This window comes from Lontra canadensis, unplaced genomic scaffold, assembly GCF_010015895.1.
Source record: "Lontra canadensis isolate GAN:19392208 unplaced genomic scaffold, GSC_riverotter_1.0 scaffold104, whole genome shotgun sequence".
Taxonomy (NCBI): domain Eukaryota; kingdom Metazoa; phylum Chordata; class Mammalia; order Carnivora; family Mustelidae; genus Lontra; species Lontra canadensis.
Window position 1 is genome coordinate 4,659,274 of NW_022631098.1, and position 22,438 is coordinate 4,681,711.

Genomic DNA, 22,438 nt, shown 5'->3' on the forward strand with positions numbered 1-22,438 from the left:
GTCCTGGACCGCTGGGGACCTCCAGATCCCACTGATCTGAAACAGGGTAAGAGCCTGTGAGGCAGAGCCAGGGCAGAGAACCACCAGGCAATCGCGATTTCAAGCCCTGAAATTCCAAGTCCCAGACCAATCCAGACTGAACTAACTGCTCAGGACTGGGAGACAGAACCAAAGTTAGGTTAAGCAGCAGTTCTAGGTCCTTGAAGATGAATAAGGGAGATGTCAGAAAGTACCTAAAATTTGGTTGTTTGGGGTTTTTGCTTTTGCAAATTTGCAAATTTGGGTTTTGTTTGTTTGTGTTTTGTTTTGTTTTGTTTTGTTTTGTTTTACTCTAAAGGAGTTCATGACACTGAATATTCCTCAAAAAGACTGTTTTTTAAAAAGATTAATAAGAGGTTTTTTTTTAAATTTTTAGAGGGGGAGGAGTAGAGTGAGAGGGGAAAGGGAGAATCTTTTTTTATTTGAAATCAATTTAATTAACATATCATGGATTATTAGTTTCTGAGGTAGAATTTGATGATTTATCGTCGCATGTAACACCCAGAGCTCATTCCATCAAGTGCCCTCCTTAACACCCATCACCCAGTGACCCCCATCTCCCCACTTACCTCCCCTCCATCGATCTTCAGTTTCTTTCCTATAGTTAAGACTTTCTTATCATTTGTCTCCCTTTCTGATTTCATCTTATGAGAGGGAGAATCTCATGCTGGGCAGGGAGCCTTACGTGGGTCTCAATCCCATGACCCTGAGATCATGACCTGAGCCAAACCAAGAGTCAGATGCTCAGCTGACTAAGCCACCCAGGTGTCCCAGTATCTCAGAAACTTCTGAATTAGAATTGGCTGGGGCCGGGCATAGGTATTTTTACCACATCCACTGCTAATTCTGAGGTACTTCCAGGTTTAGGAGCCTCTGGTTTAGATCATAAGTTTATGTTTTATATATAACAAGAAGGTTATCCAATTGTATTACAATGTATTCATTTGGTATTCATTTTTATTTTTTTCTTCCTAGAATTCTTTCTATATCTGAGAGATGCATAGCTTTTAAAAATTATATACCCACAATCTATGAATTACAGGCATAGAACCTATATTTCCTACCAGGACACAAGAGCTTTCTCATATGCACTATTTTTTTTTAAACCTAGCTCTAAATTAAAGAAATAGAAAATGCCACTGCTATTCACAAAACAAATAATGGATTCCTTGTTTCCATAATAAACTTTTAAGAGAGTCTGTTCCTAATGGAAACTCATTGTTACTAAATAAAAATCTTCTTGGAGAGGAAAAAAGTACCTTATATATAATCTACATTGGGGATGCAAATTGTAGAGAAACAGACACCAGAGGATTTGCATGTAATCAAATCTAAAGCAAGTCATTGCAGAAGCATCATAATCATGTACAGAAGCCTTTCCCATCAAGATCAGGCTTACCTGACCAGAGACCAGGATCCCTTATCAAGGAGAACGCGACATCCACATACGACATCGCCGCTAAGAAGGAAATTCACCAGAACCATCCAGAATGGAAAGTGGTGAGTCAATGTCAATTATTACAATGTTTAAAAAAATTTCATAGTCCTAGTGTTTATTTTTGACATCACAAAGTCATAACATGAAGCAAAGAACAAGAACAAATACCCCTAAAATCTGGCTAGAACATACAGAACTATAAAAACACAGACCAGAGACTGACAATTTAGAACTCTTGGTAACATTTTCATAATTCTAGTCGCTTTGAATTACTAATTGTTGGGTTTGCCTTTGCTGCCTAGAGTTTAGACAGGTACTTATTTTGAAAGATCAATTCTACGGAATGCTATTTTTATAAAACAGAAACTTGGGTATTGCAGCATTCCTTTCCATGATGGTGAAATGTTGTGTGAAATGGAACTTCTGGAAAGCTCTCAATTATAAGGGAATTGCAGGAGAAGAATATATGTAAATGTAGAATCTGAAATACCTTTTATTCATGCATCTTGTTTTAGGTTCTTAGTTTAAGAATGAAGGACTTCCCACGTGCATGGGATAAGGAAGAGCTTTGGCTGTCATTTCATGAAATTCATAGAATTTCATGTCTATAGATCTTTTCCAGTTTGTTCACTTTGAGGATACAGGTTTTCGTGTGAACATAGAGTAAAACCCACCCCTTCAGGAACAAATTTGAGATAAAGAAAATGATAATTTTCAGTGTGAATAAATAATGACTGAATATTTCAAAAATGCCTTGTAAAGGAAGTTGAAAGAAAAATTAGTATTTTTAAAAATGCCCCAGCTCTTCAAAGTCTGATCTCGAAAAATAAGATGATAGAGCCATCACATAAGAGCATCTCTGCACTGCGGCCAGGAGTGGGTAAATGACAGAAGTGCTAAGTTTTGGATCCAGATGTGAGACTTCAGGTGGGGGGAGGGTAGCCCTGGGGAGGGGGTTGTGGGTGCCTGCGGCGAGCCAACGAAACCCCCACAGAATCCTAACACACTTAAGTAACTTGACCTCACTTTAAAAAGTTTAATCTTTCCAGTTGAAACTTTCATAAATAGTATATATTATTTTCTGCTTAGTAATTAATATTTGCACATTTTATTGTTAATCGCAGAACTTGCCTTTCCTGGTATTCTCCTGGAGGTTTCCCATACTGAAACTAGTAGGACATCTACCCCACACGTCAGAAGTGGAACCACAAACACCAAGCCTCTAGCAGGTGCAGATCAAGCACTTTGTATTCCTATGGGGGCACCTGCCTCCCTTCTCATCCCTAGCAAGGCAGGCTGAGCTGGTCAGCAGGGCAGAGAGGGGCACTTGGGCGAGAGGAGGGTAAGCCAACACACCGTATTGACACCTGACCATCTGGGACTCCATTCTTGGCCCTTCCCTGACAGGCCAAGACATGGAACAAACGTGAACACTGTCCATCAATAATCCATCATTCAGGATTTTATTCTAATCTGTCTTGAGTGGGAATGTGTGAATCCATACCATGAGGGACTACAATTCAGAGAGACATCACCTATTATCTTACTTTTTCCATTGTCAAATGATGCGACTCAAAACATGAATTGCTCTTTCCTAAAGTTGTGGGAGAGTTTTCGGTTCTATTCTCTTTTTGTTTCAAGCTCTCTCCATTCCCTTACCATAGATAGCAAGCACCCTCTTAGGAAATGCAAGGAAGTGTATTTGAATTTAATAACTAGAAACAGTTGATGAATCGCCCACATTTTAGATATTCTATTTCAGGGGCACCTGAGTGGCTCAGTGGGTTAAAAGCCTCTGCCTTCGGCTCAGGTCATGATCTCAGGGTCCTGGGATCAAGCCCCATGCTGGGCTCTCTGCTCAGTGGGGAGCCTGCTTTCTCCTCTCTCTCTCTGTCTGCCTCTCTGCCTACTTGTGATCTCTGTCTGTCAAATAAATAACTAAAATCTTTAAAAAATATATTCTATTTCAGAAGATATGGGTTTGCTGTGATGGAGAAAATATTTAATTTTCAAAAGCAATAGAGCAACAGACTCTTAAGCATACCATGGGCTAAATTCTTTACCAAAATAAATAGTGGAAAGGAGAGGATGTGAATGAGATAGTTTCCTGAGTGTACATAGTCACAATACGGCAGTACAAAATTTTTTTCCCAAGTTCTAAAGGATAAGTTGATTCTTCTTAATAAATTTGCTTGTGCTTTCTCTCCGGAAACACAGGTCTTTGTTTTCTCAACAACTGATCAGAAGGCAAGTTTGTATCTAGAGTATTTGAATAAAAACTCTTAAGCAGCTCCTGGTTTATGCAGGTGTGGGTTCTTCAAATAGACACAATGCACAGGCGGAAAGAAATGATTGGGGAAAGGAATACTTGTAGAATTTTTAACTCCTCTCTATAAAGGGAGGACAGGACAGGTTAAAGAACTTTCAGATTTCTCAAAGCATAAAGAATACTCTGGGTGATAGTTTAAAGAAATTGTACCAGGCTCCATTGCTTAATTAAAACGTGCTTGTAATTCATTTTTTCGTGCTGTGTCGAATGTAAGTACTTGCTTTTTTTGTAGCTTCATAGCTCTGCTTCAGAGCAGGACGCTGATGTCCCTGTGTCCCCGTCTCCCTACCGCCCACACCCCCGTGAAGCCCTAGAGAAAAGATTTCATCCACCCCTCTTATGAAAATGCTGTGTCCCACATTCTGAGTATCTCCACCTTTCCAAACCCTATAGTCTTTCTGTGCCTTCATTTTCCTGTAAGTCATTTTATTTACTCCACAAGTATTTATCAAGCATGTACAAGGTGCTGGATTCTTGACAACACCGATAATTTCTTTTTCTATGCTGTCTTTCTGCACTTCCCTGATGCTAACGCTCTGATACATTACATACCTCCATTTCTGACCTCTTGTCCCCGCTTCCACCTTCCCAGTCCCCTGCCTTCCCCTGGGCATCAGAACTGTAGCAGCTTCCAAGGCTCCCTGCTAGGATGTCTAACTTTCTATTGCCACAAAGTCTTCCTTAGAGAACTTTATTTTTATAATTCTATTTACAGTAGTTTAAAAGGAGTTTCTTAGAAGTGCTGGTCAGAGCCCCTATCTTGTCTGTAGGATATTTGAGTCTGATAACGCCCCCCACAATCTCAAAGCCAATACGTTCGAAACCAAACTACTATTACCCCATGAAAACTGACTGTCTTCCCTGTCTTGACTTTTTTTCTTAATCCTGGAGGTCATTTTTATTGTGTGTATGCATGTGTGTATGTATGTGTACGTGTATGTGTGTTTTCTTTTGAAAGTTCTCTTAAATCTGTGATTTCCTTGTCATTTCCACTGTTTCTGGTTAGCCTCTGTTTTACTTTTCCCGTCCTCCCCACTTCCTCATCCCCAACCCTTCCTAGAACTCCAGCCTCAGATTAATCTTCTGAAACTGTATTTTAAACCTTCCCACAAAATGACAAAGACACAGTACTCTCCTCTTGAAAATGTTTGGTTAAAAAATCATAACTTTTACCCTCTGGTTTTCAATCTTCAGCATGTGCATTAATCTCACCCCCCCCCCAACAAAAGGATGCTTTCAACAAATAATTACAAGAGCCTACTATACACCAGGTCCCATTCTAGGCATTGGCACTTGAGATGTTTCAGTGAGTGAAAACAAGCAAATATTCCCACCCTCATAGAGCTTACATTCTAGCAAGGAGCAGACAGACAGCAAGCAATAAAACTTAATAAGGAAATTATATAGGTCATTATAAAGTAAAAAGTGCTACGTAGAAAGAAAAAGTAAAATGGGGTGAGGAGAATTTGGAATGTTTTATGGGAAAGATGCAACTTTAAATATGTTTGACATTTGAGCCAAGACAGGAAGGGGGCAAGGGTGCGTAGCCCTGTGTATAACTGGGGGCAGAATAATCCAGATGGAGTGGACGGTCAGTGCAAAGGTCCGAAGGCAGAAGTGGTGTGCTTGGTGCATTTCAGAGACTGGCAGGAGTACCGTGAGCAAGGGAAGATTGTTAGGAGGTGAGCTCGGCAGGATCACGGATCATCCTAGGGAGTTTGACTTTTACCCTGAGCGAAATGGGGAGCCATTGTATTGTTCTGAGAGGAAAAGTGACACAGTTGTGCTTTCCTGTCTGGCTGCTGGGCTGACCATAGACCAGGTCTAGACTGAAGGGGGCTGAAGACTGTTGCAGTAATCTACATGACAGATGACCCGAGATCGAGACCCGAAACTAACAGTGGATAGGGAGGCGAGTCAGCAGCTTCTGGATCTATTTTGTTGGTAGCCCCATCGCAAATTCTTAAAGAATAGTTTGTGAAGCGGGACAAAAAGAGAAAACCCAGGATGATGCCTATAGCTTTGTGACCGAGCAACCTAGAAGGGTAGAGATGCCACCAACTGAGAACAGGGAGGTTTCCAGATAAAGCAAATGTGGAGAGAAGAATAGAATTCGGGTTTGGACATGAGGAGTTTTCGATGTCTCCTAGACATCGGAGTGAAGATGAATATCTAAGTCTAAAGTCTGAGCTATAGGATATCGATTTGACATTCATGTATGTGGAGATGGCATTTAAGCCCATTAACTCCATTTACACTTGTTCCTTCCCTTTCCGCATGCGCCTTGTTCCTTCCCACCTCTGCATTTGTTCATGCCATGCCCAATGCCTGCAAGACCTTTGTTCCTGCTCCTAACACATCTACATCCTTCTGCATCCAACCTGAATCCCATCCCTTCCCACAAAACTGACATCGACCACCCAAAGTGTGCTCTTCCCCTCCCCTCCCCTTTCACATGTGAATATCTCATTTCTCTCCTGAAAATAGGATCTCTTTGAGGACATCTGCTATATGTTCTCATCTTATTTTGCATCCCCTGTGGCATTTGGCCCATACTTTGTACCAAGTTGGTGCCAACTGGTACATAAGACTGATTGTTGATGACAAAACTTCAGAAGTTTTGATCTGGTTATTTGCCGTCTCATAAATTTTATCCCTCTATCAATTACCATGTGGTTATTTGTTAAACTTATTTAAAATAGGTATATTTCTCCTAGGCTTCTTGGCATGCACACAAAGTATGAATTAATGAATCAGGTTGAAATCATCAACTCAAAAGCCCTTCAGGGGAAAAGTGAAGCCAAGCCTGTCTAGAGACAGACAAGGGATCCGGGCTGGACCTCTTCAGCTCCCCCACCTTTCTCTCTCTCAGACCTGTACCCATGCCCACCGTCAATCACCAGCTGTTCCCATTTTTCACTCCACCAGGAATACCCACGTTAGAGTTGGCCCCCACCTGAACAGGAACCCTATGAAGTCCTCCCTGTTATGTGTACCTGTGGTTCTCAAACTTCAGAAAACACTAAAATCACCTGGAGGGCTTATTAAACTATGGTTTGCTGATGATTCTGATTGAGTACATCTGGAGTAGGGTGTGAGACTCTGCCCATCTAGCAAGTTCCTAGCAGTGCTGGTGCTACTTACTGGTCCAGAGATCACGCTGTGAGGATACCTGGGATGCCTTCCCTCTTTGACCTGTCTCTCTGGCTTTGCCGCCTGTCTTATTCTATTAGTGCTTGAGTCACTCTCCTATCCAGGTTGCTTCCAGGCACACGGGAGCTGTCTCGGCCATGGATCAGGCCACCTGGCCACCACGGCTCTCTGGTCCTTCTTTATCCTCATCTCAGGGATTGAGAGCCAACCTATGCCCTTGCCCCCAATTTCTTGCTTTATCTTCAACTTCCTCCCATCAAACTCTCCCCTTTCCTAAATCTTTAATTCCTTCCTCTGACCTGTTCATATATCCTCAAATCTCTGCCATCCATAAATTGAGAGACATAAAAATATAAGCAAACCTCTCCTTGACCTTGTAGCTCTCTCCAATTATCATCCAATACCTGCTTTCCTTTCTCATTCAAACATCAAGAAGAAGTCTCTATCCCTGTCTTGACCCTTGACCTGGCTTCTAGCTACACTTCCAAAGCTTCTCTTGCTAAGGTTGACATCAACCACTGAACTGAAAGCAGTGGAAGTCCTGCTGTCCTTGTCTTCCTGGACCACTCTCTCCTGCCTTTCATGCTTTTCCCTTCTTTCTTGGAATCTCTTCCCCTGAATTCTCTGGAAGCCTTATTCCGCTGGGTTTTCCTGGTGCTTCTCCAACTGTTTCTTCTACATTATCTTCTTCATTTCTCTCTTCTTCCTCTGACAATGCTTCAAATGTGGATGTTCCCCAGGCTTTCATCTGTAACTTCCATCTTTACCCCAGAGCTTCCCCAACCAGTGTGTTAGGAGTTGGCATTAGAGGAGTTCCCAAGATATTGATCCTCTGGGGCCCTGGGAACAGCCTGGCCTGCTTCTCCCAGTGTACCAGACACCTGGTATTATTCCTATGTGTGCCATCATGTGACCAACCTTTACTCCCCCAGGTAATTCTATCCTCTTTCCTGGTTTCACTACCAGCACATCATGTTGGCTCCAAAACTTATATACCCAGACCAATCCCATGGGGGAAAATTCGAGAATCACCCTTGAATCTTCCCTTTTCTTTCTCTCCCACACAGAAATAATTTTCAAATGTCTGCTCCTTGCCCTCCTGTCTCCCAGGAGACAGGAGAGAACCCATTTTCTCCTGCAGTGAGAGGGTTCAGTGGCTCAGTCGGTTAAGCATCAGACTCTTAATTTCAGCTCAGGTCATGATCTCAGGGTCATGAGACTGAGCCCCACATTGAGCTCTGTGCTCAGCATGGAGTCTGCTTAAGATTCTCCCTCTCCCTCATCTCCCTTCCCTCCCTCTCTAAAGAACAAAACAAAACAAAGAGAACAACAAAAATGAACCTATTATCTCTTGCGTGAATTCTTCTAGAACCCTCCTGACTGATCTCCCTGTGGTTTTGTGATTCGTAAATCCACCCCCTACACAGCTGCCAGAAAAGTCTATCTAAAATGCAAATCGAACCACACTAGAGGCTTAAAAGCTTCCAGTGACTCATTACCCACAGGATGAAGTCCAAACTCCTTTGCCCACCAGAAACTCCACGACTAAGCCTATTTGTTTCCTCTTCCAGCCTCACTTCCTCCATCACACATCTTGATTGATTTCTGCCTTCAGGACTTTGCCCCTGAGGTCCTCGATGCCTGGAATGTTCTTGGCCACTTTACCATCAGCCTCCCCAGTCCCTCCCCACCCTCACAGGGAACTGACACGTCTATGTTTTTCAGAATGTCCTAGGCATAATTCTGTTGTTGCCCTGAGCACCCTTGCATTGAAATTATCTCCTAAGTTTCTCTCTCCTCCCACTAGGTAGCAAATTCTTTCGTATCCCCAGTTCGGACGCTATGCCTGACACATAAAAAATACTTCGATAAATCACCGATGGGTAAATGTGGCCTTAGGCTTCTCCAAAAAGGAAAGTATCCCATACATTCTAGAGGCAGCACCTAGATTCCTTCAGAACAAACATAAAGTCCTCAAGCTTTAAACTGGAGGCCAATTTGAAAGAAGTATTTCAAGCCTCTTTCATTAAAAGATATTTAGACCAAAATTAGGTCCTGTTGAACTTAGACCCAAGGGACCATTCAAATAGCTTTATTTTTGTGAAATCAGGTTTCTATGTGGCTTTATTTGAGCTAAATAGTACTTTGCCTTGGAACCTCCATTTTCCCCCCCCTCCTTCATTTTATCCAGGTATCTTGTATAAAACTTGGTAGTTCAGGATATTTTCACATGGCCATCTTAGAAAAGGCTGCAGAGAGATTTTATGGACAAAAAAACTGGGGCTAAGAGGTTGTGGTCCTCTCCCATCCGTGCACAGAGGAACACATGGTCATGGAGGCACTGGCCGCTGAGCCAGCAGCCTCCTCGCTCTGATGGGTTCCTCGGCCTCAGGTTTGGGCTGTGTTTCTTTCCTTCCTGCCTGCCTTTTATTCTCTTTGTTTGTGAGGTTTGACTCAGAAGTCAAATATATCCTAGACTATCCAAAAATTTAACCAGATTCGAGAATTTTTTTGGTAACATGCCCACACATATACGTGTGACTACCTTTTGCCATGCGTACTGATGCTGAATTCTGTACCAGCTGAAATCGCTAGTGAGGGCAACAGCTCAATTAAAATGAACTGAAACCATCCAACCTACTATGGAACCATGATCTCACAGTTAGAAAGTATCTTCTAGTTCCTGCCGTTCGGCTGCGATTCAGTGCTTGAATGCTTCTGTAGTTGTCCAAACAGAAGGTTTTCCTGTTGTTTCTTGACTGTCCTCCATGACAAGGAATTCACCATCCCTAAGAGCAGTGTTGCCAATTTCAGAATCTTGGGGAAAATTTCTTCTCTATAGTCTGTTATCTCTCTGTTAATTTCATCACAGTCAAAACAGCAAATGTTCCCAGTTATTAGAGCTAGAATCCAACCTGAGTCTGGATCCCAACTCCATTGCTTACTAGCAGCTATGAGACACAGGCAAATAATTCAGCCCCAGACCTCAGTCTCTTCATTCATAAAATGGATCAAATGAAATAATACAGGTAAATTACCAAGCATACTAATATGTTTGATAAGTACTCAATAAATATTTGTTAAGTCATGAATGTCTCTTCCCTTATCCTTAGCCTAGTTTCAAAGCAGCAGCTCTCCATGTTGAAAGACTGTATTTTCGGGTGCCTGGGTGGCTCAGTGGGTTAGAGCCTCTGCCTTCAGCTCAAATCAGGATCCCAGGGTCCTGGGATCGAGCCCCATGTTGGGCTCTCTGCTCAGCAGGGAGCCTGCTTCCTCCTCTCTCTCTCTGCCTGCCTCTCTGCCTACATGTGATCTCTGTCTGTCAAATAAATAAATAAAATCTTTTAAAAAGAAAAAGAAAGACTGTATTTTCAATAATAAAAACTGCTTAATTTGGTGCAGTAAACAGAAACAGATGGCTTTCTTCTTAGGAACATAATCTTAAAGCAGTCTGGTTGACCAGCTCACCCGCATCAGGTAGGAATATGATATGGCAGAAATGCTGTCACTCTGCAAACTGAATCATGCAAATCGAACTTTTGCATCAGGTAGTAAGAAGCATTATTTCAAGGTGCATCCGATTCCTCATCTTGCAACTGAAGCATAAATTGTAAGCCTTCCTGGAATAAGTCTTGACAAATCAGGATATAAAAACAGAGGCATTCTGAAGAGTTGTTGTGTAGAAGGTGGAAGGGGGTGGGGGTATTTCAGGTAAGTAGAGCTTGGCCAAGTTTCTATCAAAGAAAGTGACTAAGTGACTTCTACTGAAGCCACTTCAGATTCAAGAAGGCTAAGTTTGTCATTCTAATGAGCAAACCACACCACAATGACGAGTATATCCCCTGGGGAGGTTAACCTATCATTTCATCCACCTTTGATCATTGGTTCCATTTGCTTAAGTCCCAGGAGACTACAGCAAACGCGTGTATCAAGGCGTACGAGTGAAGCACACAGTCAAAGATCTACTGGCAGAAAAACGATCCAGGCAGACAAGTAACTCAAGATTTAATGTAAGTCTTGATTTAATTTATTTTGAAGTCTTTACAAGCCGAAGTCCTCTTTCAAGATTAGTTATTCCCCTCTCCCTTCTCTAGACACCGGGTCTCACTTCTCCAGTCTGATGTTAAGCGTCATCAACATGTTATTCTAAATCTGGTAGAGACAGCTTAGAAAAAGCCTCTCTGTAGCAGGCAAAATCGGATTAAAACATCCTAGTTGCAGATGTCTTCCATCTGAAGCCTCTGCCTGCCCTCCATGTCTTCCTAAATAGCTCTGCCCTGCTTCAGATGTTTCAGGAGTTGCACCCAGATCTCCCAAATTGATTCTAGAATGGGAGTAGTGGTTGGCTACCAAGATGGGTTTGTGATTGCTTAGTCTGTTGATAACACGTAGCCACATGAATGTCCTGTGTCATCATGTGTTGCTGGGTGCAGGACACAAGAGCAAACATGGTAAGCATGTACAGCACCGATAACAGGGGCTGACATAGAAGGCAATGGTTCTTGGGGGCGGGCGGCTCTGCTCAGAATGTGGGCTCAGGGTTCAACACCGCTCCACAATCAAACTGCCGGGATGCATTTCCAGTGAACCAACTCCAGATTCTATTTCCTCCCACCCAAGAACTTTTATTGCACATCTTCTGTCTTCCTTTATTTTAAAGCACCTCCTCTCTTCTAGTTCAACAAATGGAGCTTAGTTGATAAAAATACAATTGGAGTAATTTGCTCCTTGTCTGTTCCTAGCGCAGTGTTTCTTACTGTCCGCTCAGAAGTCATGGGGGTGTGCGTTTCAAATATCCATACCAATTTAGTCTCTTGAGGGAGAGAAAGGAGGGGATTCAAACTTATTTTTTTAGATTTTATTTATTTATTTGAGAGAGAGAGCATGAGCAGAGGGGGGAAGGGCAGAGGCAGAGAGAGAAGGAGACTCCCTGCTGAGCAGGGAGCCCATTGCAGGGATTGATCCCAGGACCCTGAGGTCGTGACCCAAGCCAAAGGCAGATGCTTAACCACCTGAGCCACCCAGGCACCTGAGAGAGGGAATTCAGAGGCTATTCCAAAGGAACACAGCTTTGTGGAAGTAACGTGGATTGGCCACAGCTACAGCCAAAATTGTGAGATCTAAGGACGTCCCAGTCATGTTGTCAATGGGGAAGGCAAGAATCAGAGATCAAAGTCATAGTCAAGGAACAGATGTTGTATCTGCCCAGTGTGAGTGAGCTCTCACTCACCCCTTGGCATCATTGTCAATACATCATTCAGTGACAAGGCACAAGGCCAAACAGAATTACAGAAAAAGACAAGAAAGCATAGTATTTCCAAATGGGAGCTATAACTATATTCTTCTTTGAAAAATTACCTAACATTTTTTGCTTAAGATCTGTGACTATCACATAATATGTTTTCATTATTTTTTTTTGACATTTCATTCTTTCAGAGATGTAACAATATAAACATAATTCATAATGGGCTATATTGTTTGATTTTTTTTTAATTTGCAGATTCCAGGTCTCTGTCCCATGTCTTACTAATGTAGAGATTTTAAACGGCAGCTAGAGAATGGTCATTTTTAACCTGCTCCTTGGGTGATTCCTTTGCACATCTGAGTTTGAGAACTTGACCAGAGAGCAAAGAACAAAGGTTTAAGCCTCACACAGCCAACGTTCTTATCTCCACCCAGATCACAGTTTGTTGAGCTACTGTTGTGGGCCCAGTGACACTGACAATGTTATAGTGAAAATGAGACAAAAATCTGTGTTCAAAAAATACAAGACCGCATAACAAACTCTAGACTAAAGACAAAGGACCAGGCAGCACAGTCATGTGATATGGGGAGTACAGTACTATTTGCATAAAGACAGTTTAAAGTGCACTTCCCTGTGTTGTCTCATTGGAGGGACACACTAGTCCTGTGAAATTGATATTTACAGTTTCCCATTTTACAGATGGAAACATTGAGAAGAAGAAGAGGCAGGAAATGATGGTTCTCAGGTTGCACAGTTAGCAGGTGGCAGGTCTTCTGGCTCCCAATTCAATATTCCTTTAAAAGGGACAGATTGTTGTGGACTGTGTAGAACAATCTGTGATTCATGCTGCCTTAGTCCCTTTGGGCTGCTATAACAAAATACCACAGATGGGGTGGCTTCTAAGAAGTGAGCATTTATCTCTCACAGCTCTGGAAGCTGGAAGTCCAAGTTCTGGGGGCCAGCATGGCCAGATTCTGGTGAGGACCCTCTTCTGGGTTGCAGACTGCTGTCTTCTGATTACACCCCCACTTGGAGGAAGGGCCTAAGGAGCTCTCTCAGGGCTCTTTCATAAGAACACTAATACCATTCGTGATGGTTCCCCCTCATGACCTACTCAGCTCCCAGAGTCTCCAGCTCCTAATATCATCATGCTCGGGGTTTGGATTTCAACATGGATTTTGGAAAGATACGAACATTCAGACCATAGCCCATGCAAACAAGAGAAATTAAAACACAGGAAAATATATCATGTGGAAAGAACTTCCAGAATAAGAAAGGTACAAACCCACCCTAACTATGGTACTCATTCTCGGGAACCGAGTGCATGGGCAGCATGAACTTAGCCTCGTCTACAGGTTCATATATATTACCTGAAATCTCAACACTCATGTCTTACTCTCAGCCTTGCTCCAATGCCCTGTTAAATTTAGGTAATTAAATACATATTTTCCCAAAATATGGTTATTTGGGCTTATGGTGTCTCCATTATAAATTGATTTTACCATCCACCTGTTAACCATTATTCTAGAAGATCTATATATTTCAAGAAGGACACCATATTCCTAGGAAGACCTGTTTCCGTCCTTGTGCAAGTGCAACCTGGTGAGCAGAAATCATGGAGAATCGGGTTGCTAGGGGGCACTCGGGGTTCTAATCACATGGGTAATACTGAACCTCCCTTCTCTTTTTCATGCCAGTGTCCAGGCAACAGTGAGTTGAATGTCTTAAACAAGTTCAGATGGGAAGCCATCCTTAGGCATTCAAACTTTTCTACTGACAGCATGGGTACTAACAAATGAGAGGCCAGCTTGAGGAGACTGGAGACCCAGAGTTGTATGGTAATACAGTTCTGTCATATAGAGCATTCTAGGCCAAGGGCCCAAATCCTGGAACCTGTCCATGTTCCTTTCTATGGCAAAGTCAGTGATTCCGCTAAGGAACTTCAGAGTAGGTCCCTCCTCTGTTTATCCAAGGAGATACTGCCTTGCCTTACGTTGAATGCTAGCACCTACCCCTCATGAGAGAGGCTTTGAGAGAGGGACATACATGGCACAGAGGAGAAGACACACAAAACAGCAAGGGGCAGGGCAGTCAGGAGGCAGAGGTTGGAGTCATGCAGACACAAGCCCAGGAATGCAGGCAGCCACAGAAAGCCAGAAGATGCAAAGGGTAGACACTGCCCTTAAGTCCCATAGAGAGCACAGCCCTGCCAACACGGTGACTTGGGCTCCCAGCTCCCAGAACCATACAGATAGATATTTCAGTTTCTTTAAGCCACCCGGGTTGTGGCAATGTCTCACAGGAGACCTAGGAAGTCAACACACATATATTATGGAAAGTAAGTCCCTCCGGATACGTCTTCTTCAGGAAGTATCTACTGATGCCCAAGTTGGTACTCTACTCTCTGTGACAGCACTTCGACAAGCTTACACAGGCTGTGCTAATGCATCTTTACCACACTTTCTTTCCAGAACATCTGTTTTTGATACCATGAAATATTTTTCACATCTTTGCAGTAGGAATCAAAAGGAGAGAAATCCCTTTCACCAAAGACTGGACTTAAAACCACTTCTGTACATCCTCGCCATGAGCCTGTGGTTTCACACTATTACTGTGGACATCTGGTTTTAAATCGTGGTTTTTCTCTTTCTTTCTCAGTGTTTTCTGTGTTATTCTTTACCATACTACTCGATCTTCAATCAGAATATTTAAAATATGAGCCATTCACCCACAGCTAGTACCAAAAATATGTATGTGTATATACCTAATTAGACTTTTGATGTAGATTTTTGTTACATGCTTTTTTCAATTACATGACTTCAGTTGGGCTTCATAAAAGCAAATCATTGAAAAAGTCTAATAACATCACAAAATTCAGTGAACTCTCAGTTATCTATAGTAAAGAACAAAAAGGGATAACAAGAGGAAGCAATAAGGCTAATAGCCACAATTTTTTCATTTAGCTTTGAAATTGAGTGAATGATTTGCAGGCTCTTGAGCTTTCTAATCAAGTTTTTCTTAAGCTATCATAAAGATTCGTTTAAAATCATTGAGTACACAACAGCTGGCATGATGGTAGAAATTTTAACTTACAAAGTAGGAAATGGAGATCAGTCTGGAGTAAAAATTATTAGCATCACAGGGGTTTACAGGGCACTGTGGAGGACATACCGATGAGCCTGGGATCAGCGTCTGTTGTTCAGTTTCTTTTATTGGTTTATGGGCATGCTAATAACTATCTTGCCCATTCATCAAAATGCTATAGTGAGGAACAATAAGGAAATAGACAGGAAAGTTATTTTAGATTAATATTCTACATAAACATGAAGGAAAATACATGAAGTTTTCTAGGTTGTTTGGGAAGGCCTGAACTGAAGAACATGTTAAGACGAGACAGCCCAAGTGGGAAATATGTTTGGATTATATCAGTCTTAAATTATAAATATTATATACACGTACAGACCGAAAGTTAGCCGTTTCTGTTGTCACGATTCTTTTACATCAACCTCGATTGTTTGCTTTCCAAGTCATAACGACTTTCCTCTTCTGTATTTTCCTAAATCATTACACTTAAATTAGCTGCTTAAATCTCCATGCCAAGAACACATAAGATAGAGCCATACTGTCAGCTGGTTGTCTTGGTTAATAATATTTACTAATTATTTCTGGAAGGAAAACGTTGTAAACACAGTAAGAAGTACGACAACAGTTACTATTGATGGAAGAATTTGGAGTAACAGAAGGTAAATGGGTGCCATATAGTACATTTATGGCCTAGAGTAATTGAAAGTGTTTGATCTTTGTTGAGAGATGGCGAAACTCTGTGAGACAGATGTGTATTGCCTAGCTCCATCCGTAACTGTCTGCCTCTCTATCAACACTGCTGGTTACAGGTTTGTTTGGTTACATACCCAGCTGCTGTTTTGCAGCTCCAATCACAGGCACACGTCAGTCACCACCGAGTGCAAACATGGTGATGTCCGTATCTGCAATTTGCATTTGGATTTCTCGTGAAGCATTTAAAAGAAGTAAGGCAATTGGCAACTGTATATTATAGCAGCTCAAGGTGTCTCTGATTCCTCTGAAGCTTTGAAAAACACATGCAAGACATCTCTTCTGCACCAAAAGTAAAGGCTCCTTTCTCAGTCTGTTTCAACCCTTCCTTCTGGCTCAAAGTGATCATGGGCAGCTCCTTTCTTCTCACTGGGCCTCAGAGCCCTTGTGAATAGAAGCAGAGAGTTAGGATCTTCCCATCTCAGGGTTCAGTTTGCCTTGATAGCTTTTCCTGACCTCAGAACATGTCCCACCCACTGCCAACACTATCCCCAACTTCCAAGGCCAAGCTGAAGCCCTCTCTGTTCTGAGAAAGATGAGTCGCCTTTCCGCTAGTTCAAGTAGAACTTTGCAGATTGAGTTTTCAAGGGAAATGAGGAGCAGAGAAATCACAGAAAGCACGAGACTGATTATGTAGAGCACAAATGTTCTGACACTAACTTAATGTCTAGTCGAAGACGGTATGGGTGGCACCACAGAGATGACTTTGAAGCCTGGGTCTCCTCCTGTCACCTCAGTTCTCTCTGGGATAGATAAGAATTCTTACTAATGATAGTTATCATTTATCATTAGGCTCTGATAGAGGGACTTATGAATTTTCATTTATATACTTTACAACATATGCCATTTGTCAACAGGAAGCACACGGACTTGAGAGGGTGGCACTCATAGCTATTTTTTAGATGAGGAAAATAAATATCAGGTAGAAAGCAGTGGAGTGTAGATTTGATCCAGGTTTGCTGGATTGCCTTTGTTTTGCCTTCTTAATTTACATCTCTGGTCCAAGGAAGGACTAGCACTGGAATAACCACTTTGTCTCAGGCCCTCCGCTCAGTGCTCTTGTGATCCTTCAGGTTCCAGGCATGATGGTGGGTCATGACCTTTGACCTCAGCCCTCCTGTCCCTGCAGTGGTTCTTGTAGGTTGTTTACGTGATGCCACACCCAGTCTCAGTTAAAACCATTACCCTCAGTGTCTGTGATGCCCAGACATCCTCAGAAGAACTAGACACAAAAAGTTCTTGATCTCCTTCTAGAGCCTATCTCTAGCTCTGTCCTAGAACTCGCTTCCAGACTATCGTTCCTCTCTGTCATTCCCCACCACTCCTGGACCTCTGATCTCTTGGGCTCACCATGGCACCTGGCCTCTCTATCAAAAGAGGAAAACACTTCCTGAACCAGAGTCATACCACACCACACTGACTTTACAGACTCTTCTCTGCTGCTCTCCTAGAGATCTCAAGGACCTCCCTCACCCAGCCTACTGCTCACTGCCCTTTTCCTCTTGCCTGTAGCTTCCTCTCCTGCTGTGCCTTTTGATAAAGTGTGGTTTCATTTTTTAATATTACCTAAATACCTGAGAAGGTGGTATCCCATGACTCACTCCATGGGAATGGATGTAGAATGTCACTTCGCCCTTGAGAAGGCAGAGAGCATATCGGCTCCCTTTCGAGGGCTGGAAGAGACAGAACCCTGAGCCCAGGGAATGCAGAGTTTATCAGCTCAGGTGACCTGCTGTCTCTGGTGATTCATCTCTTATGTGCTCTCCAAGTCTCTATGGTGTCCAGCATTCTCTCATAATTTCACGCACTATAAGACTCATATGTATATCCCTGATACATATAACAGCCACTAAGGAAGGGAAGAGTACTTTCCTTATGCTCTTAACTTCTCATGAAATGTTGGGAAAAGATGAAACAAGGTAGACCACCAATGGTCTCATTTCCTAGACACTAAGCCGATTTTTAGGGTTCAATGCTAATTCTGATGCTAATGCTAATGCTGATATCAAAATCAGTCTTTACTGATTTTAATCAAGATATTGCCCCCCAAAACCTGCTGAAACTTGGACAATGTATAGGTTGTGCTACTTCTCTTTGGTATGCTAATGGTGGTGCCTTAATAATGAAGAGGCTAAAAGAAGAAGACTATAAAATGATTATCCATGCTTTAAATTTAGGGAGTCAGCCATACCTTCCTTTTTCAAGGAAGAAATCCCAGCCATTGTAGCCATGACTGTCTTGTCAAATCGAAGAACAAAGCACTTGTAAGTGAAATTGAATCCACAGTTAGAAGAAGGATAAGATTTGGGCAGTGGTCCCAAACTCTGAAGACATACGAGTGCAAAAATGCTTGTACAACCATTACAAGAAATACCCACGCTCTTCTCTGATTTCTTAAAATTTGCTATAAAAATCACTTTTTGCCTCAACTCTCATAAACTGAATCCACCCTACCATGTGATTTGGCTTTATGAAGATTTTCCTGGTTGCCTGGACTCAACAGATGGTCATCGATTGACCCAGTGTGTGTCTTCTTGCTTTGCTAGTGTTTTGTTTGTCTTATTTTTTTAGAAGTAACTGTCCCTCTGTGTTTGATTGCTAAATCTATTAGGAAAACTGTTATTTTTCTTTAATAAGTACATGTTACTTTTTTTTCTGAATTGCCAGCAGAAGGATCTTACTTATTTGTAATGTTTTCAAGGGAATCAGTGTCTACCCTGGGAGTGTCTCCCCCGGGAGTGTCTCCCCCACACCTTTTGCTCCCTTTTATATTTCAGGGCTTTGCATATCCTTTTTAAGGTTGCCAGCTAACCCCCTTTATGAGCCCAGAAAGAATTAAAAAAGAAAAAAAAAATGTTTTCTGAGCAGGCAATGCCTTGTCAACTCAAAATGCCCATGTTTGAATACAGAGGTACATATTATGTCCTTGGCATTCATTTGAATGGACGCTTTATCTATGCCTTTCAAAATAGCCCATTGTCTGACTTTAATTAGCCCACTATCCTGCCTTGTTTATAGAATTGAACCACATTTCCAGGGCTCTTTCCACATTCCCCACCCAACCACCTGCTCTTTCACAATTCCAGAAAATTTTTTAAAATAATAATAATAAAGGCGAACCTTTTGCAAGCAACTTATTTTTTCAGCTGTTCTAGTAGTTCTGTAGGTTTTTTTTTTTTTTTTAATACCATGAAATCTAAAATATTTCCTGGTGGTGAATTCTTTCCCGCAGCTTGCAAAAATCATCATGCTCTGCGGTGAAACAGCCATGGCGAGTCCACGTGGCCAGGCTGACCTTTCTGCATATTCTGTTCCAGCTGCCGCACACAGGACCATTTGTCCCCAAGTAGCTGGTGGCTCCTGTTGTCCTTACTTAGCTACAGAAATACAAATAGCACTCCAAAGGCACACCGGGGTAAAAGAAATGCATTTCACTTTGTAACTTAGGTAACAGAAATCACTTTCTCACAGAGACAGCCTGGACGTCATTTCATGCCAAGCAGGAGAGTTTTAACAGTAAAATGTCAAGAAACTGTCAGAAAGTTGGAATTCTGTAATTGTGTTAGCTTTCCAAAGGACATAAAATAGTTCATACACCAGAAATGTAAGACACTTGGAATCATAGTTTGTTTTTTTTTTTAATTTTGAGATTTACCATAAAGATATGCTTTAAATTCTATTTTTTTAACTTTTATTAAGGAGCTGTTTTAATTACCAAAGAATGCATAGTAAAATTCCAAACAGAATAAAGGGTATAGAGTAAAAAATAGAAGTCTGCTGACCTCTCCTGCTTACTCATCCCCTTGTCCTACTTTCCCAGGGTCACAACACTGAGTTCCATGTACTATCTTCCAGAATTTGTCTATGACATTTTATTAAAAAGAAATTATGTTGTTGTACCAGCAAGTCAATGAACATCAAAATCTATGTTCAATATTTACCCGCACTATTACAAACTTGCATAATTCACATTCTCGTGGTAAATTCCCTTCCCCCAAGAGAGCCTAAATACTTGAGGTCTTCAGTTTTAGCTCTATACATTTGAAGACTTTAAGCAAATGATTTAACCCTTTTATGTCTCTGTTTTATATCAACTGTGTAGTACTTACTTTGCCAGAGGCTGGTGATAATGAAAACCAAGGGCACAGAACCTGATGAGCGATGTCTTTGTGAGATAAATCCTGGGCAATCTAGGGCTTTGTAGATAAAAGGCAAATGTTTTCAAGCATAGCTGTGTCAATATTCCTTCCTCACAAATGCTTATTGGAACTATACAATATACTATTAAATCATTTCAGAATGTAGGGGTTTTTTCTTTGTAAATAGTACAGTCTGAGGGAGACATGCCAGCCCCCTCTTTACACGCAAGCATCAGCAGGGACGTTGGTGATAAAGAAGAAAAGACAGAAAGAGCCCTGGGAATTGGTACATCTGGAACAGGTAGCCCCCAGCCCTCAGCAGCACTCACACAGCAAGTGTCAGCCTTTGGCAGGCTCTAAAACAAAGCCACCTTGAATTTGATATAAACTTTACATGCTGACATCCTGACACTCCACCCCGAGGACAGCCCATCGGACCCCCTCATCACTGGATCTCTGTTCAGTTGCAAGACCCCGTACACTCATCCATCATCCATTCCTGACCCACCATATTCAGCACCAGATTAAATTTGCTGGAATGCCAATACTGCTGTGTCCACATGGCTAATGAGTTTCTAAAAGACCATTGCCTGCTATAGGGCAAAGTCCAAGCTCCTTAGCATGGCTCATAAAAACCCTTTATAACCCGGCTCCTACACCCTCCACCACTTTTCAGCCTTCTGTCTGCATGCTTCCTGCCATTTCCATGTCCATGACACACTGACCACACATTCCAGCCTTTGCTTTTCTCCTCAAATACAATGGCCCATATCCTGTCTGCTTCCTGATTTCCTCTAATCCTTCAAAACCAGACTCAGATCTCTCCCACAATATAGTGTGTCCAGCCGCCTTCCCCCAGTCCCTCCTCGCACCTGGGAGCCTCCTTTCTCTTGCCTGCACCCCCTCATCCTTCAGTGTCCATTTTAAGTCCTCTATACCTCAGTTCCCCCCTTGTCTGACTTCCAGAGTGTGTAGAACGTGGGCCACGCTCTAGTGCATGGGTGCATGGACTCCAGTATCTCCCCCTGTATGATGTGCTCACTTGCCTCCCCCTAGGCAGCAACACACTCCACCCCACCCCCACTATACGATCTAGCCTGCGCCTCCACTATACAATCTAGCCTGCACTGGAGTTCATGAGCTCTGCACTATGAGAGACTTTGTCCTGGGTGCGTCTGCACCAGTTACTTGCTGCTGTGTGAGAATGCACCCTAACCTTAGTAGGTGACAATAACTATTACCTATATTTCTCACAGTTCTGTGGGCTGGCTGGATGTTCGGCTGATGGTTTCCCCGTGGCTCAGTCGTACAGTGGCCCTTAGCTGGAGGTTCATCCGTGCTGGGAGTCCAAGATGGCCTCCTTCACACGTCTGGCAGTTGGTATTCGCCGTCAGGAGGAGCACTGGAATTCACTTCCACAGTCACTCATCCTCCAGAAGTTGAGACTGACTTCCTTAAGAGATGATAAGGCAGTATTTCAAGCAGGAGAAGGTGAATGTTACACATCCTCTTGAGGCCTAGACTCTGAAGAGTTCAGATGCTTAACCAATGAGTACACACCACATCACTTCTATTACATTCTGTTAGAGCAAGTGACAAAACCATCCTAGACTCAAGAGGTAGAGGGACAGACTCCACTTCTGCGTGGGAGAGGCTGCAAAGCAGTGATGGCCATAGTTAATCTACCACAGACGTCTTGTCTCCCAAAGTAGATCCCAATCTAAGCTCTGGAGTTGCATTTCGTCTCGAACTTGCAACACTCAGCCCCACGCCTGGCCCATCAGAGGTGCCCAGGAAGTGACCTAACTTGCTTGTTACATCACTGAAGAGCAGAAATTTGGTAGTCAGAGACTCTGGGTTGAAATCTGGTTCTGGAATTTACTAGAAGGGCAATATTGAGCATAGTACTTAACCTCTCTGATGCTTGGCTTTGGTTTCCTTGTTTGTAAACCTGAGATGATAATATCTAGTTTATAATAAGATAACCTCATATAAAGGACCTGACACATGGTAGATAGATGCTTCCAACTGTAGTTCCTATTCATCATGGACTGTTCTTCTTATTTATGGTTAAATTACTATGCAGCTCAGATAAGTGGCCCATAAATCAAAACCTGCCTCAAACATTGCAAAATGAATAAAATTAGAACAGGTTTGGCATAGTTCATTCATAGTATAAGATTTCACACCAGTCAGAATGTCCCTGCTTCTACCACATACTTTAACATTAAGAGAGGCATCTGATTCTCCGTGCCCATTTT

General features: G+C 42.3%; 1 protein-coding gene across 1 annotated transcript in view; it reads left to right on the forward strand.

Moving 5' to 3' along the window:
• Positions 1–1,260: 1,260 nt before the first annotated feature.
• Positions 1,261–22,438, forward strand: part of CUNH11orf53 (chromosome unknown C11orf53 homolog) — a 32,788-nt gene continuing 11,610 nt past the window's right edge. Inside the window, exons 1-2 of the mRNA XM_032838361.1 lie at positions 1,261–1,539; positions 10,860–10,969. Coding sequence (XP_032694252.1) covers positions 1,530–1,539; positions 10,860–10,969 — 120 coding nt within the window. The 5' untranslated portion in view covers positions 1,261–1,529. The remainder of the gene's footprint in view (positions 1,540–10,859; positions 10,970–22,438) is intronic.